Source organism: Erinaceus europaeus, chromosome 8, assembly GCF_950295315.1.
Source record: "Erinaceus europaeus chromosome 8, mEriEur2.1, whole genome shotgun sequence".
NCBI lineage: Eukaryota > Metazoa > Chordata > Mammalia > Eulipotyphla > Erinaceidae > Erinaceus > Erinaceus europaeus.
This window is the reverse complement of record NC_080169.1, coordinates 101,088,280-101,106,379: the sequence shown is the minus strand read 5'-3', so window position 1 is coordinate 101,106,379 and position 18,100 is coordinate 101,088,280. Positions and strand designations below refer to the sequence as shown.

The window sequence follows — 18,100 nt, the reverse complement described above, 5'->3', positions numbered from 1 at the left end:
CAGGTCCTCATGAGTGATAACCAGGCACACCAACACCCAAGCCCTCTAATTTTTCTATTTATTGAAGTGATGTTGGTTTGTAACACAGAAGTCATCAAGAACACTGCCTTATTACTAGACACTTGCATATTCTACATTGTGGTCACCACTCAAAGTCTAGTTTCCAGCTATCACCACACAACTAACTCTTTCTCCCAATTTTCCTACCTACCACCCCACCCCATTTTATATAGTGTCAGGTATCAAGGCCTAATTTGGTCATAGTCACAAGTATTTTTCTTATGGCTTTGCATGTCGTGTATAAGAATTCTTTGCAAAAAGAACTCTAAACAACAATCCTAATTTTTTTTTTTTTTGAGGAGGAGGGCAGGTTCCGCATATGGAGCCAGAAGCAACCATTGTTGTCCTACGTTGTCTCGTCAGAGGCAGCCCTGACTAGCTAGGACTAGTGAGGACAAACAACCAGCTGGTGGCTGGCAGGTGTGTTCTGGTTATAGAATTGGATATATCATGCTATTAGAGCTGGATACCATTAAAAATTCTAATCATAGACTGTAATTAACTTTCCTTGCTCTGACGCCCCGCTCACTAAACAACCTTCTGATTATAATTTGGCTTCCCATGTATCTTGCCTACAGGGAGAGAATGTACTGTTCAGGCCGACGTGAGAATCCAATCCACTAAACAGTTACATACCATGATGTAAATTAATAAATTCGTATTCTGATTTTATCATCTGTCTCATCTGAGCTGTGTAGGCGTGAGTCAGCATCCCTGAGTCTAATCAACATGGACACTGAGACTATCAAGATTCTGAGCTAAAAAAACTAAGGACCAGCCCAGGGACCAGAAGAAAATCACCAAGGAAACACAGCCCCAGAGGCCTCCGAGCCTGATGGAGAAGGTCTTCCTACCTGTCACACAATACACAGAGGAATTGAAATTGACTTCTGACATTAGAAAGGGCTGCATATTCAAAAGCACAGGACTTGGTTCCATTCAGGTGAAGGGAAAGAATAGATGTTCAGGAGACTCAGAGTGAATATTTATTGGCTTATGAGCACACACCAGATGCTGCACAAATCCTAGGCAGAAGATTTACAGACACGTTTGGAAAAAAAAAAGACAGAAAGGAAGAAAGAAAGGCAGATGGCTCATGCCAAGGAGAAATGGAACAAGAGAAGCCTGCCTGATGAATCCTTGCTCTATCTTGGTACGAATGGGCCAGGATACAAAATAAAAGACACCCCTACCACATCCCCCCCCCCCAAAAGTCACCAACTTTAAAGACCAAGAAGAAAGAGGAGAAGGAAATACAGGGAACAGCTGAGCACAGACAGGAATGTGCAAGGCCAGAGAGATTACCCAGGCCACAGAATGATTTAGGACGTGAAGGGTGAGGGCAAGATCTTTGAAGTCAATTCAAAAGGCAGAGTGGAGGTGAGCCCATGGGGACAGATGGGGCTAATTTAAGGATCCTGCTCTCACCATCACAACTCCATCCGGGGCTTCTGGGTGAGCTATGGACACAGAGTGGCACAGATCCCCTTCCAGCAACCCAGCGGCTCTAATGAAGAAGAGAAAGTGGCAAAGAGTGTAGCATCTGGAATTTCTTGGCCCAGCCATGGGAAATGAACTAGTGCTTTGTATTCAGATCAAAAACAAGCAAACACTATTGCTCCCAAAAAGGGGGAGGAGGGGTGACCTATGGGGTGACCTATAGGATTTATTTTTCTAAGGAAAATATATTCCAGAAGGAATGTGATAAATTAAAGGAAGTTCAGTGTCTACCTTTGAGGCTGAGCTAAACAATAAATGTTGCCTCTGACAAGTGTCTCCTGTAGTCCTCATGCCACCAGCCCTGCTCAGTGCCCTAGTTGAGTTAGTTGAGACTAGGAAACCATTGCAAATATTCTTTGGTTTTGTAAATGAGATAGAGACATTCCCACCCTATAAAGTGGGGAGCATAGTCCTGGCCTGGCTCCACCAGCTGCGGAAAGGAAAGACAACCAACAGGCTCAGCAAGACAGCAGGACCCAAATCCAGCAGGGTGGTATAAGTGCTTCTGGCAGATGTACCAGGAGAAGAACAAACTTCAGGAAAGAGCGTGGAAAAAGGTCCACCCAAGCTCACTACCAGGACAGAGGGCTCAGAGCTCCCTTTAACAGCAGCCACAGTGTGTGTGCATACAAGGGAGGCAAGAGAGAAAAGTCCATGTGGGCACAAAGGGGGGGGGGGGGCCGCTAGTAGAGGTGATCCCGCACATGTGCCATGATGACTTGCAGCCCCAGCCAAGTCTCCTCCGCGGTGGGGATGATCTGGTTGGCCGGCAAGAGGAAACCATAGTGGCCTGTGTCTCTCAACTCAAAAGTGAAAGCATACTTGATACCATTATCATAGGCCCAGTCGATGCTGCTCCCGCTTGCTGGATCTGTAAATTAGAAAGGAGACTCCTTGGAAGGCCAGTAACTCGCAGAGTGAGATGAGAAAGGGGCAGGGAGCTCAACCTGCCCTTAGCTGTAGGGATCCCTAGGACAGTCTGCAGGTCATCAGGACCAGAAGTCATAAGCATGGGCCCGATCCTTTATGCTGCAGGCTTTCCTGGACCGTGAGGGTCTTGTAAATCTCAGACTCAGATGCTCAACCCTCTTCCCACCTGATGTCTGGAAAGGTGCCTCACTGACAGCAGAGTGTGACAACAGACACCCCCTCCCCAAGCTATCCCCAGTGACGGCTGTCTCTGAGAGTCACATCCTAGCTGCTGAGGAGGAGAGGTAACTTGATCTTGTCTGATGAGCTGGAGACTATAGAAATGAAGGGGCGTGACCTTCCAAAATACATGATGAAGGATCTTGCACTTTGCTCAGTCTTGGCCCTTTTGTTCTAGGGAAAGCCAGCTCTCCTATTGGAAGGATGCTCAAGCAGCCCTTAAAACATGTTAAAAACGAGGAGCCTTCTGCATATAACCAACAATAAACCACCAAGGTGAACCCCCTTAGAAGTAGGTCCTCCAGTGTTCAGACAGCTGTAGCCCCAGAAATCACCTTCACTGCAACCTTCTGAAAGGCCTTGAGCAAGAGCCACCAGCTATGCCTCTTCTGAATGTCTGACCCATAGAAACAATGTAAAAAGTGCCTGCTGTAGGGCCAGGCAGTGGTGCACCCAGCTGAGTGCACAAGTTGCCATGCACAAAGATCCAAGTTCAAGCCCCTGGTCCCCACCTGCAAGGAGGGAAAGCTAGTGTCCCCTCTTTCTCTCTCCCTTTCTCTTTTTTAAAAATATTTATTTATTTCCTTTTGTTGCCCTTGTTTTATTGTTGTAGTCATTGTTGGATAGGACAGAGAGAAATGGAGAGAGGAGGGGAAGACAGAGAGGGGGAGAGAAAAATAGATACCAGCAGACCTGCTTCACCACCTGTGAAGTGACTCCCCTGAAGTTGGGCAGCCGGGGTCTCAAACCAGGATCCTTACACCAGTCCTTGCACTTTGTATCACCTGCGCTTAACCCGCTGTGCTACCGCCCAACTCCCTGTCTCTCCCTTTCTATCTCCCCTTCCTTCTTAATTTCTCTCTGTCCTATCAAGGCAAAGCATGGCCACTGGGAGAAGTGGATTGACTGTATAGGCACTGAGCCTCAACAGTTACCCAGGTGGCAATTTACAAAGGGGGGAGGCAGACATACACATTCCCAAGCACAAGGGTCTGGGATCAAACCCCATATCCCCACTTTCAGGGGAGAAGCTTCATGAGCAGTGAAGGTCTACACATGTCTATCTTTCTTTCTCCCTCTCTATCTCCTCTTCCCCTCTCAATTTCTCTCTGTCCTAACTAATTCAGCAGCTAAAATTTAGGGCAACTTTTTACACAGCAAAAAGATAATAAATACACTAAGAAAATAAAGTCCAGCCCCTTGGGACTTCCCTTTGCCAAAAGGCGGGGCGGGGGGCGGGCAGCAAGAGGTCTGTTTTCCTTCCCAATGAAACTCCACCAGAGCAGAACTGGCTGAAAGTGCAAAGTGTAGATGATAATGCATAATAGAATAATGATGTCAATAGCAGCTATCATTTACTGCACAGCTACCCTGAGCCAGCTATTATCCTGGAAACCTTGCATTGATGAGCTCATTCGATCTCTAAAAATCCAATGAGGACAGTATTGTTGTCCATGTTTTATAGATGACAGAATCCAGGCTCAGAAAGGGTAATTTAGCTCAGAAATAGAGATGGAAAATGGCAAGACTGGAATTTAAATCTAGCTGATGCTAAAGCCCAGGCTTTCTTCAACCTAATTCTGATCCATTTGGTCTATTACATGCCTGTTACATGAAAAATGTGGGCCCTGTCATTTTCCCATTCTTTCTGAGAGTTGACTCTCAAGATGCCATTTAGAACTTTTTCAAGAGATGCTGCTTCCACTGAAATTACACAGGTCATAAGGAACATTTTCCCCTACACTTTCTGAAACCCTGTGTGTTTCCCATGGTCTTTCTCCACCCTAAGAAAAAGTAGTGACCTAAGAGGTGGCTACAGCAGTAGACTCAAGAGCCTGAGGTTTGATCCCCAGCATCACATGTACCAGAATGATTCTAATTCTTACTATGTCTCTCTCTCTCTCTCTCTCTCTCTCTCTCTCTCTCTCACACACACACACACACACATAAACACACATATTTTTTAAAAATAAAAAAATGTGGAAAAATACACAATGGCATCAGAATTTTATGAGGCTGTTTAACCAGAGCACTGTTCAGTTCTACCTTATGGCAGCGTGGAGGATTGAACCTGGGATTTCAGAGCCTCAGGCATGAAGTCATTTACAGAACCATTATTCACAGAACCCTACACCCAACACTAGAACTTTCTAAAGATTGCTTAGACTTTATACAAAAGCTTGGATATTCCACAACATATTTCTTGTCAGTCTTACCAGGGACTGAACCCAGGACTCACATCTGAGGCAAGCGTCCTACCACAGAGCTACATTGCTGGCTTCATAACACATTTCAGATTCAAAAAGGCAAGAAGCCGCTGCTTGCACAGTCAAAGTGGTAAAGTTTATAAACATTATGTGGGTCCCTGCTCAAAATCTGTCTGCTCTTTAACACACACACACACACACACACACACACACACACACACACACACACACACGGGAATATACTATTAGCACTGTTCTGCACACTTTGCTTTTTCAATTAACATTTGAAGATCATTCCCTATTAGCACATATTGATCTCCCTCACTTACTGAAGGGCTGCAAACTGCTTCACTATACAAAAATGCACTACCAAAATGGTGTTCTTTTTAATCCAGCACGCGGATAAACATTTTTTAGATGTCTGTAGTCTTTTTTTTTAATTTTTTATCCATTTGGAATCAGTTTTATATTGTTTTTAAAACTCATCTTTTTATTAATATTTTTGTTTATTTACTGGGTAGAGACAGAAAGAAATCAAAAGGGAAAGGGCAGAGAGAGAGAGAAAGAGAGAGACCTGCAGCTTTGCTTTACCACTCACAAAGCTTTCCTCCTGCAGGTGGAGACTGGGAGCTTGAACCCAGGTCTTTGCACACTGCAATATGTGAACTCAACCACATGCACCATTGCCAAGCTCCCAAGATGCCTACAGTCTCTTGTGACTGCATTAAATTAAAGATAGATAGAGAGTTGTTGTGAGTTTCTTTACCACTCATAATCAATCTGTGAGCCAAACTAACTTGTCTGCAGCTCCTCAGCAGATCAGAATCAAGGGAGAGGAAGGGGAAAAAGGGATTGCTGGGGCAGGAGTACCTTCTAAATACTGGAGGGAGTATTATCTGAGTACTGCAGGGAGTACCTTCTGATCTGAGAAAGGAGACATGGGAACTCTCAAAAGCAAACAAAGCAAAAAAAGAAGCAGAAGCAGACCAAGGCTCTTGAGAGCAGAGGTTGAAAAGAACAGCATGGCAAAAAAGGACCTCAGGTTGTGGCAGCTGACAGCCATGGGGTCCCACAGTCATAAAGAAAGGATTTTAAATATCTTCTGTGTGCTCAGTTTAAGAAGGCCAGTAAATGTGGAAGTCTAAAATGACTAAGAAAAGATGTCGATCTCCTCTCTCTCTCTTCTCTCTCTCTCTCTCTCTCTCTCTCTCTCTCTCTCTCTCTCTCCTGGGGTTTCACTGTTTTAGACCAAATTTTTCAGAAAGAAAGAGAAAGAGAGAGAGAGAAAGCTGGTGAATACCTCACCTGGATAGTGCATTTCTTTGCCATATGCATGACCCAGGTTTGAGCCCAGCACCCACCACAATGAAGGATGCTTCAGTGCTATACTCCTTCTCTCTCTCTCTCTCCCTCCCTCCCTCTCCCTCCCTACCTCTGTCTCTCTTTTCCTCTCTACCTCTCCACTTGTCTCTATCAAAAAAGTAAGAAGAAAGAAAGAGCCCTCCAGAGTGACCAGGCTTTAGGGAGACCTGGCTGGCTCCTACGCTTGATGAAGTAGGCACACTATCCAGGCGAGCTATCTTGTCAGCACAAGTCCAGCTCTTGAAGGGACAAATGTCAACTCCATGCAGGTAGCACATAACACATACCTATGGAGTTCAAGTGTGGTTATGTAATGACTGATTGCATCTTTAGAAAGCAAAGCAAGCAGACAGAGCCTAAAGAAGGCGGGCTCTTGAAAGAAAGGAGAAGCTGAATGCCTCCTAAATGCTTCTCTCTGCCCTAATCCAGCTTTCTAGTCCTCGTCTAAACTCTGACACCATCTTCCCAGACAATATTTTTAGTCCACCCACATATTAGCTATCAGGCTCAGTCAAAAATTACTAGTCATAGGTCCTTTGGAACATACATAAAATAGACTAGCTTTTTCCTCTAGTCTCATCTGCTTTATTCCTACCTTTGGATTCCTATTTATTAAACAATTTGTGTTGCTTTATATCTTACTGCCTTTCAGTCACCAAGTTGCAGATGCTACTATGACGACATCCTGACTTCCCTGGGCAGATGACTTTACCAATGTGTCCTGAAGTCTCTCAACTCTCCAGAGCCCTACCCCACTAGGAAAGAGAAACAGGCTGGGAGTATGGATCAACCTGCCAACATCCATGTCCAGCAGAGAAGCAATTATAATAGCCAGACCTTCCACCTTCTGTACCGCATAAAGAATTTTGGTCCATACTCCCAGAGGGATAAAGAATAGGGAAGTTTCCAATGGAGGGAATGAGACACAGAACTCTGGTGGTGGGAACTGTATGGAATTGTACCACTGTTAACTTTCAATCTTGTTAATCATTGTTAAATCACTAATAAAAAATTTAGAGAGAGATTCCTCCTCTTGTAGTGGAGGGATCAGAGGAGGGAGTGCCTCTTGCTTTGGGCACAGCTCCCACAGGCAATAAGTCTGTGTTTAATGTGAAAGTACAAGCCTATTGTTGACAGTGGTGTTGGACCCAAAAGCCAGCACTCAGGCAACCCGCAAGGATGTTTGAAGCAGACCTCCTCAGGAGGGCTCCTTGCCAGTCTCTTGAGCTCTCTTTGGTCGGCTCTGTTCAGACTAATTAAGCAGAGGGTGGAGAAATTCCCCTGGTGTGTTTGTTCTCCCAGGAGTTCCCATTTAGCAAAACCAATAATAATAAACCATGAATAATTAATGGATTGTTGCTGCAATTAGCAACACAAACACCAGCATCCTGCTAACTGCTTTGTGCCACATGGAGGCATGTGAGGCAGGCAAGGAGGCTGAGAGAAGAGCAGAGGGTGGTGGGCTGGAGAGACTCAACAGGGAGGGAAGCAAGGGAAAAGCTAGTTGAGGATGAAGCCGGAAGGAAGCAGGAAGGTAGGTGAGTTACTGCATAGAAGAAGAAACATCCACTCATTTTTGTTAGGGTGCTGAGGAAGGCCAACTGGTGGGAAGCTTCTAAGCGAGGAGAAATCACAAGGGGTAAGAGAGCCGACTAGCCTCAAAGGGGTGAGAGCTGTGTCCCCCACTACTTTCCATTAGAAGTAGGGTCTTGCAGAATGTTCGTGTTCTTTGGGACGACCATTAAAAAAGCATCTTAAAAAGCAAAACTCAGACTCCAGAATACAGGAGTTGGGAGGATTTTAACAGAAAGAGAGTGAAAGTCTCAGCTGAAACATTTCAATGAGAAATCAAAATGGGTATCTCCTCCACACAGTGTCACACTTGCAGGTAATGAGCCTCCAAATAGCTTCAGGTTTGGGGATCTTGCTAGAGTTTTTCTGTTCGTCTCTTCTATCTTGACCCTCAAACCTAGTTCCCAGGCTGCTGTATTCAAATGCTTATTCATTTCAAATAACAAAGTAGGAGAGGAGGTACCAGTTGGTGGCACACCTTGTTGAGTGTGCAAGTATGTGGGTTCAAGTCCCTCCCACCACCCTAGTCTGCCAAACCCATAGGTGGAATGATGAACTTGAAGAATTTTTGATAAATGGTGCCAGTATCTTTCAAAACTCTATAGACAAGGCTTACTGCACCACAGACCCACGACAAATAGCAGGAGAGCAGTGGTTAGAGTGGTTAAGATGGTCCCTACCTGCAGAAGGAAAGCTTCATAAGCAGTAAAGCAATGCTGCAGACCTCTCCCCCCCATCTCCTCTTTCCCTCTCAATTTCTCTGTCTCTATCCAATAGTGTGTGTGTGTGTGTGTGTGTGTGTGTGTGTGTGTGTGTGTGTGTGTGTGTGTGTGTGTGTTTTAAGAAAGTAGAGGAGGTTTCTGGGCAGAGTACATGTATCACCATGCACAAGGATCTGGATTCAAGTTCCCGGTCCCCACCTGCAGAGGGTGAAGCTTCACAAGTGGTCAAACATTGCTCTCTCTTTCTCTCCCCCTCTTTGTCTCCTTTTCCTATCAACTCTTCTCAGTCCCTATCCTAAATATTTTAATGCATTTATTTATTACTGAATAAAGACAGAGAGAAATTGAGAGGGGAGGGAGGGATAGAGAGGGAGAGAGACAGGTGCAACCCTGCTTCACCACTCGTGAAACTTTCCCTCTGCAAGTGAGAACTAGGGACTTGAACCTGGGACCTTGAGCACTTTAATGTGAGTTCTTAAGCAAGTGCACCACTGACTGGTCCCACTATCCTAAATAAATAAATTAATACTAAAAAATAATAAAAGTAGAGGACCACTAGGGAAAGGCAAAAACAGGCTGGGGGTATGGATTGACCTGCCAACACCCATGTCCAGCAGAGAAGCAATTACAGAAGCCAGAACTCTCACTTTCTGTACCCCATAAAGAATTTTGGTCCATATACCCAGAGGGGTAGAAATGATAGGGGGAAGATGGCCAAAGGGCTCTGAACTCCAACTCCAACTCCAGAGAAAGATAAGGAAAAAAAGGAAGGGTATTCAGAAGTAGTAATAGGTGTAGGTGTGATTTAGAAAGGAAGAGAAGCCAGGACCACAGAAAAAATGGGCAAATACAGATAGTTATAGAAATAATAGTCAGCCCATATCTGTGATTTTGGGAGAACTACTGCAGTTTCCAATGGAATAATTGGGGACACAGAACTCTGGTGGTAGGAATTTAACTATGTAAATCAACATTAAATCACTAATAAAAATAAAAATGAAAAAAGTAGAGGAGTCCCTCCCACCACCCAGTCTGCCAAACCCACAAGTAGAATGATGGACTTGAGGAATTTTTGATAAACGATGCCAGTATCTTTCAAAATTCTATATACAGGGCTTAACTCACCACAGGACCATGAAAAATAGCAGGAAAGCAATGGTTAGAGTGTTAAAGATGGCAGCCTGCACCAGTGATCACCACACAGGAATGCCATAAGTCCAGTCCATTACAAACAACAAAAATTATCAGACGACAGGGTCAGGTGGTGGCACACCTGGTTGAGTGCACACATTACAGTGTTCAAGGACCCAGGTTCAAGTCCCTGGTCCCCACCTGCAGGGGGAAAGCTTCACAAGTGGTGAAGCAGGGCTGTAGGTGTCTCTCCCCTCCCCTCTCAATTTCTGGCTGTCTGTATCCAATAAATAAATAAAGATTCAAAATTAAAAAAAATATCAGACAACAAAGTAGGGAGTCTAACTTGCAGCCCTCCTCCCACTCTACTTCCACTCTACCCTCTCTCCACATTTTCTAAATGCATCACAAATGTGACAAATACTTACAGACAGTCGTGCAGGTAGGACCCACTTGGTACTCAGTGCCCGACAGTGAAGCCAAAGCTTTGGCCGCATCATTTGCCACCTTGTCCTAGGAGAGGATAGGGAAAGCAGTGGGGTGAGGAGAAAAAAAAAAGTCTCCCCCATTCTGCACTTGCAAAGGTCTGGAAGATTCTCAGCCCCTCCCCACTTTTATTCCTTTCTGGCCTCTTTTTCCTTTTCATCCAACCTCAGCCAAGGTTTGACTATAAGCAGAAATGCAAACAGCATGTTCTTTCAAATTCTTCTCCCCCTACACCTGCAGCTCTCTGCTTCCAGGCTGGGGAAAGGTGAAGAGAGAGGTGTGGAAGAAGATGACAGACAGAGACTCTGAAAACACATGCATCTGGAGGAGCTATGTGCAAGCTCTCTGCCCCTTTACCTCCCAGGAGTTCAGCAAAGGTGCCACCATCTTCCTTTACCTCCCAAGAGTTTAGCAAAGGTGGCACCATCTTCCTCTTCCCTGAGAGAAGGGAATGTCATGTTCATGGACACTAGGGAAAATCAAGTATATTCAAGAAGAGTTGGGTGTTTGTTCCCAGGGTGGAAGTGGAGATAGGGCTGCCATATTCGGACATGCCCTACTTAAGACAAGAGCCTAGTCCATACTTCTCTATGAAGTCTCCATATGCAGGGAGACTTGTGAGCTCACTGTGGCCCCAAGAAGAGAGACAATTAGACCTGCCAACACAGAAAGAGAAGGCTGCAGAGCACCTTAGCTGCCAGTCCTGTGTGCTCAGTCCACCCTATTCACATCCTGGAGCTGAGACACCGTACCCTACAGTAGTGGCCCATGCTCTAATCAGACTCATCCTTAACCTGGGAGAAGGGCACCTTCAACTTTCCATTCACAAGAGCACCTACATTTTCTACTCTATACATTTGGGTTTTGCCAGAGCACTGCTCAGCTCTGGCTTTTTCTAGAAAATTGAAAATGGCAATTCTAGAAATTGAACCTGGGTCTTTAAAGTCTAAGGCATGAAAAGTCTGTTTTGCATAAAAATTATGCTATCTCCCCAGCCCTACCCAATATATTTTAGAAAGAAAACCAAGTGAGAAGGTAAAGGAAGGAGTCAGGATTGGTTCTTGGAACTCACAGCATGCAAGAAAGTCAATCTTCTTTCTACCGCCAGTGCCTGGGTGATCAAGAGAAGACTAAGGCCACAAGGAAATAAGCCCAGACCCTCTGAACATTCTCTATAAAGTACAGCCACCTGGTCCATACCAGAAGAGAAACTGAGGTTGGGTAGAAGGCAGGCCAATGACACTCACCAGTTCTTCAGCATCGGGGGCCTTCTTGAGAGTGTAGCCATAGGGATACATCAGCAGCTGCGAATAGCTGTGCAGGTCGACAAAGCCCTTGAAGTTGCCATGTTTCAGGATGAAATCCACCACAGATTTCACCTCCACTTCTGAATTGGCATAGGGTCCATGGTACACTTCAGAGCAAGGGTTGTCACTAGCTCCCTTTCCTATAGGAGGGCCAGACCAAGCAGAAACAATCACCCACAGACCAAGGAAGCAGAAACGCAAAATACTGAAGCCAGAGAAGAGGCAGAAGGTATTGGGGTCACTGTTAGATGCCCCAGAGGCCCCAGTCCACAGTGTATGTACTTTATGGAGGTGGGGGTCACATATGGGGGCATCAGGGTGTGGAATCTGCCACCACTGAGCCAGAAAACTGGCAGCACTCCCTTTAAACGGATAGCATTGACCTTGTATCATATCACTAACAGTTGTCATAAATAATTAATATCATACTTGACAATGAGTTGTAATTAATAAGCATCCCAGATAATTAATAGGAAGACCAATTAATAATGAAAATGACTCCATTTATCCTGGTGTCAACTCATTCTCTTGGTTCAGATGTTAATAGCCAAGCGCTGCCAAAAATAATCTATTGTTGTGGCTAGAGCCGCTTGATTATTTGACAAGTCTGTAGAAATATTGCCTCCTGTATGACTTCACAGTATAGCTCCCCGAGGTCTCTGGCATGTGAAACCACCCCAGCTGTGGGAACCGCTGACTCCACTTTGATGCCCTCAGTTCCCACATTTGGATCGGCTCCTTTCCCACAGCCCCACTGCTCTCCCTCCACCGTTTCATGTGGTCTTCTTTGCGCAAGTCAAAGATGTGCGTTAGAAACCAGACAGCAGGACAGCTGGGGAAACAGACAAGTAAGCAACTCAGATGTGGGATGATGGAAAGTGGGTTCTGAGTCTGTCTTGGAGCCACTGTATGGCCTGGAGAGGGTCTCTGCACTTCAGTGGTCTCATTTCAGATTGTATAATTCACTCACTGTGTTGGAAGAACATATAGGACAGCAGACAGGAAGTAAATGCATGGCACAGAGTGTGGCACTACTGTGGGGGTGATGTTTAAATACATGGAACTAAGAATCGAGGTCCCCTAACATTCTGTCTCTTCCCAGGATGCCAAAGGGCTGAGGTTCATATATACTATACATCTAGGGCTAAACTGCTAGATTACTCTTCATAAGACCATCTTGCCAGATGGTATAAGTACACTAATTGTTCTCTTCTAAGTTGTCATAAGAAACCCCTCCACCCACCAGTAATAGTCCCAGAAGCTGGGGTGGTCAGTGTATAAGAAAGGCCTATGCATTCAAGACTCTTGATAAAAGAATATTCAAATGGAATACTACTCTGCCGTTATAAAAGATGATACTGTGTCCTTTGGGACAAAATGGATAGAACTGGAGGTGATTATGCTTAATGAAATCAGTAAAGGGTGAAAGACAGTTACTTTGTAGTTTCATTCATATGTACAAGAAAGAGGATTTATACACTTGAACTTGCGGGGGCGGGGGAGTAGCCAGACTGTCTCTAAGACTTGGTGAGAAACTATGGTGGATTATTGTTGGGAGAGTGGAGGTATAAAATTGTGCTGCTGGGCACAGTGTGGAACTATATTTTTATAGTCTCTCAATTTTGTAAACCATTGTTAAATCACTAATAATAAGAAATAATAAAACAAGATGAGCGTTTGAAACATTAGTATTCTCTCAGGAAGATGAGAATTGTTGGATCATTCTTTTACAAAAATACCCTTCAAACATTTATAAATTTTAAAATGAGGCACAGAGGGGCTTAGGTAGTACTGCACCCAGTAGAGTGCACACATTATTTCCAAGCACAAGGACCCAAGTTCAAGCACCCAATCTCTACCTGCATGGGGGAAGCTTCAGAAGCAGTAGAGCAAAAGCTACAAGTGTCTCTCTTTCCCACTATCTCCCCACTTCCTCTCAATTTCTCTCTGTCTCTATTGGGGAGGAAATAAAGAAGAAAACAAAGGAAAAATGATTACTGGGGAATGGTGGATTCACTGTGCATAACTCAGGTGGCTATAATAAATATAATATAATATAATATAATATAATTAATATAATATAATATTAGACACAGAGAGAACAGAACAACTATCCAAATAGGCAAATTGGCAGTGGAGGCTGCCTAGAAACCAGCTACCTATGAACTCAGAGCCTGGTGGAGCAGGGTACCCCAAGGACCAAGGATTAGAAGACTATCTCCCTGACTCACCTGCAAAACTAGCATTCCAGTTTCTATTTGGATCAACACCAACACAGGAGCTTCCATGGTTTTTGGACCGTGTCTTCCTCCATAATCGGTTCTGAAAGATTGACCAAAGGGGGAAATAACCAGACGTTCAGAGGTAGTCAGGGCACAGCCAAGGTCAAGGTTTACTTTGGAGGCTTGATACAAATGAATTCCATGGATAGGCCAGGGTCAGTCACCTCATTCTGGGGGCTCATGGGAGTTTTTTTGTTTTTATTTTTGTCCTTGCTGATAATGCAGTCTCCTCTTATCTCCCAATAATATGGCCTTAGTGCCACTGATTTTGACAGAGGGCCTGTTCTAAATGCCCTGGTGAGCACTTTCTCATGCTAGAACCAGGTGGGTTCCTCCAAGGGTTTTGCTGCTGAATGAGTGGGGCAAATTGTCATGAAGCATCTCAGTGATCAGTGATGCCTGAGGAAATGCACAACAACTCATTAATTCTTGCCTTAAAAATCTGGCCTGGTCCAGCCAAGCCTCTATATCTGAACACCTGTGAGGAAAAAATACCCAGGATAAAGGAACAAGTGAAATGATGCACTGGAGAGGATTATGCTTAGCAAAAATAAATAAATAAATAAATAAATAAATAAATAAATAAATAAATAAATGTAAAGAGGTGAAAGACAACTACAGGATGGTTTCACTCGTATGTGAAATCTAGAGAACTGAGGCACATTAACTTGCCAAAAAGGAGCAGGAGAAGGAGGAAGAGAAAGAATGAGGAGGAGGAGGAGGAGGAGGAGGAGGAGGAGGAGGAGGAGGAAGAAGAGAATGAAGAGGAGGAGGAGGGAGAGGAGGAGGAGGAAGAAGAGAATGAAGAGGAGGAGAAGGAGGAGGAAGAGGAGGAGAAGATCAACAAAATCTGTCTCTAAGACTTTGTGATATCTATGATGGTCATCGCCAGGAAGGTGAGGGCACAGAACTTTGGCACTAGATCCTGTGTGGAACTATACCCTGTAACCCTACAGTCTTTTAAACCACTTTTAATCACAATTTTTAAAATTAATTAAAATTTAAATAATTATAACTAAATAGCACACAGTAAAAAGCCCATCAACCAAATTCAGAATGTAAGACATTTTAAGGGACCAGTTACATTGTTTCTCAACAAATTAAAGACAGACAGAAAGACACACACACACACACACACATACACAGTAGCCATTATAGAAGAAGTGAGGCTGCAGAGCCAGAGAAAAGCAAATGAAGATCTTATTTGGATCATGACTTCAGCAAGTTGACTCTTTAAAGGATCAGAAGCCCTAGGTAATATTAAAGAACTGCCATTCATTTAGTAAAGGTGAAAGAGTTTATTTTCACTACCATCAGAGATGCCTACAAAAGAAGTTGGAGCTGAAACAGCATGATGTCCTTGGTGTTCTTGAAAATATTTCAGTAAAAGGAATCAGGTGGTGGTTCACCTGGTAGGGCACACATGTTCCCATGTAAGGGGGCACAGGTTCAAGTCCCTGGTCCCTACCTGCAGTGGTGGAAACTTCATAAGAGGTAGAATAGTGCCACAGATATCTCTCTCTCTTTCTTTCTCCTTCTCTCACTCCCTATTTTTCTCTGTCTCTATTAGGAAAAAAGAACGAAGGGGACAAAGAAAGAAAGAGAGAAAGAACGAAAGAGAGAAAGGAAGGAAGGAAAGAAGTAAGGAAGGAAAAAGAAAGAAAGAAGGAAAGAGAGAAAATGGGGGGGGGGGCAGGCAATGGCACATCAGACTGAGTACACATATTACCAAACGCAAGGACCCAAGTTTGAGTCCCCACACCCTACCTGCATGGTTCTGCTTCACAAGCCAGAAAGCAGGTCTGTGTCTATCTTTCTCTCCCTCTATCTCCTTGTCCTCTCTCAATTTCTCTCTGTCCTATCTAATAGAAACTGGGGGGAGGGGGGCTGCCAGGAGTGGTAGGTTTGTAGTGGTAGATTTGTAGCACCGATCCCTAGCAATAACCTTAGTGACAATAAAAGGAAGGAAGGAAAGAAGGAAGGAAGGAAGGAAGGAAAGAAAGAAAGAAAGAAAGAAAGAAAGAAAGAAAGAAAGAAAGAGGGAAAGAAAGAGGGAAGGGAAGAAGGAAGGAAAGGCAAGCACTTCCTGGAGGCATTATTTATGGAATAGCTACGATCAGATTGGTGCTCTCCCCAAAACAACAAGTGAATACAAGAGATCAAATTGGACATATAATCTATAACTGAAAGATCTACAGCCTCAGAGATACCAAGCCTGAGAAGTCAACCTTGCAACTCTTCAAATCTGGTGAGAGCTTTCCTAACACTACCCACATCCACATCCACATCATTTAACTAAGTAACATATACCAGATATAGGATATGGTTTAGGCTACTGGATATAGGTATACAAGTATCAATAAGCAAGGGGCAAGTATATAACTCAAAATTAAAGTGCTCACTAATAACTGAAATGCCTTAAGAATGCATCATAAATTCTCTAATAGATAAGACTTAGATCAAATTAGCTGGGCAGCCCAGCAGAAAGGCCCAAAGAAGACAAACCCCAGGAGTTGGGCGGTAGCGCAGTGGGTTAAGCGCATGCGGCGCAAAGCACAAGGACCAGTTTAAGGATCCTGGTTCGAGCCCCCGGCTCCCCACCTGCAGGGGAGTCGCTTCACAGGCGGTGAAGCAGGTCTGCAGGTGTCTGTCTTTCTCTCCCCCTCTCTGTCTTCCCCTCCTCTCTCCGTTTCTCTCTGTCCTGTCTAACAACGATGACATCAATAGCAACAACAATAATAACTACAACAATAACAAAAAAAGGGCAACAAAAGGGAAAATAAATTTAAAAAAAATCTACGGCCCATACCACCCTGAACACACCCGATCTTGTCAGCTAAGCAGGGTCGGGCCTGGTTCGTACTTGGATGGGAAAAGACAAACCCCGAAAAACTAATTCTGGTTGGGTTCAATATATGATACTGAATGCTTAAACAATTGGGAGAAAGTCTAAGGTCATCAGATAAAGAGAAGACTACAAAAGTTGGATAAGGGCAAGAGACTGGCCCACTTAATAATGACCCTTTTGGTCAACAGTACACCACCTCATCATCTGGGGCCCTGGTTAGGGAATCCTTGGACTCCCACACAAATATAATAGGCCTAGACCTCTAAAGGATCCCTTTCTCCACCACCACTGGTCACCTCCATCAGGAATGTCATCATATGCCCTCTTATGGGCCCTCCCAAGACCTTGTCTTCACCATAAAGCAGCGATGGTGGGGATAGTCCTAGTCTCCGAAGGGAGATTGGGGTGTCCTGCCCTGCCACTCAAGGAAGACTGATCTTGAAATGAGTGCAGCCTGCAATGTTCCCCATATGTGACCATGAGCTGAAAGCTCACACCAACAGGGACTCAGAGGTTACACAGGCTCTGGTGATAAATGTAGATATATATTGGCCCTGGGTCAGGTGGATGGCTGTAAATAATTAATTATATCCACAGAATTTTTTTTTCAAGAATGGGAGCTACTCACTGCTGTAATCCAACTTTCTAGCCCTTTACTCTACCATTTTCTCAGACAATATTTATATACTACTTCAGGCTAGTTATCATACTCAAGCAAAAAGATCATAACTGTGTGCCCCCAGGAACATGCCTAACATGGACTTTCTAGCTTTCTTCTACCCTAAAATCCCTAATCTCATATGCTCTATCCCTACTTTGGGGTTCCTATTTATTAACCATTTTATCTCAATTTATATCCTGCCTTCCAGACACCAATTTCCAGATGCTGCCATGATGTCATCCTGACTTCTCTGGGCAGATGACCTCACCAGTGTGTTATGGAACCTCGCCTTTCCAGAGCTATGGCCCACTGGGGAAGGATAGAAACAGGCTGGGGGTATGGATTGACCTGCCAATGCCCACATCCAGTGGAGAGGCAATTACAGAAGCCAGAATCCCTACCTTCTGCACCCCAAAAACAACCTTGATCTATACTCTCAGTGGGGGAAGAGGTGGTAAGGGGAAGATGAGAGGGCCCTGAACTCCAGCTCTAGCAGCACCAAGAGAGGGAAGAGAAAAGGGAGAGGGACATATAGAGGTAGTCATGTTGCCATGAGGGGCTTGGAGGGGAAGAGAGGATTGGATCCGGAATAAAAATGGGGCGACTATGTATAAATGTAGAGAGATATTTGCAGAGATGATGGCTGGGCCATATGGTGGCTTGCAGTGGGACGACTGAAGAGTCAGAACCCTGGTGGTGGGAATGAAGTAGATTTATACACCTGTTGACATGTAATTTTGTAAATCAATATTAAATCACTAATAAAATTATTTAAGGAGAAAATAAAGAAAGGTAGAAACAAATATTTCAGAA

General features: G+C 44.3%; 1 protein-coding gene across 2 annotated transcripts in view; it reads right to left on the bottom strand.

Moving 5' to 3' along the window:
* Window positions 1-44: 44 nt before the first annotated feature.
* Window positions 45-18,100, bottom strand: part of CPA4 (carboxypeptidase A4) — a 36,579-nt gene continuing 18,523 nt past the window's right edge. For both annotated transcript variants that reach the window (XM_007524202.2, XM_060196561.1), the window contains exons 8-11: window positions 13,728-13,818; window positions 11,437-11,636; window positions 10,132-10,216; window positions 45-2,431 (exon numbers count right to left, since the gene is read on the bottom strand). In XM_007524202.2, the coding sequence (XP_007524264.1) occupies window positions 2,244-2,431; window positions 10,132-10,216; window positions 11,437-11,636; window positions 13,728-13,818 (564 nt within the window). In that variant the 3' untranslated portion in view covers window positions 45-2,243. The remainder of the gene's footprint in view (window positions 2,432-10,131; window positions 10,217-11,436; window positions 11,637-13,727; window positions 13,819-18,100) is intronic.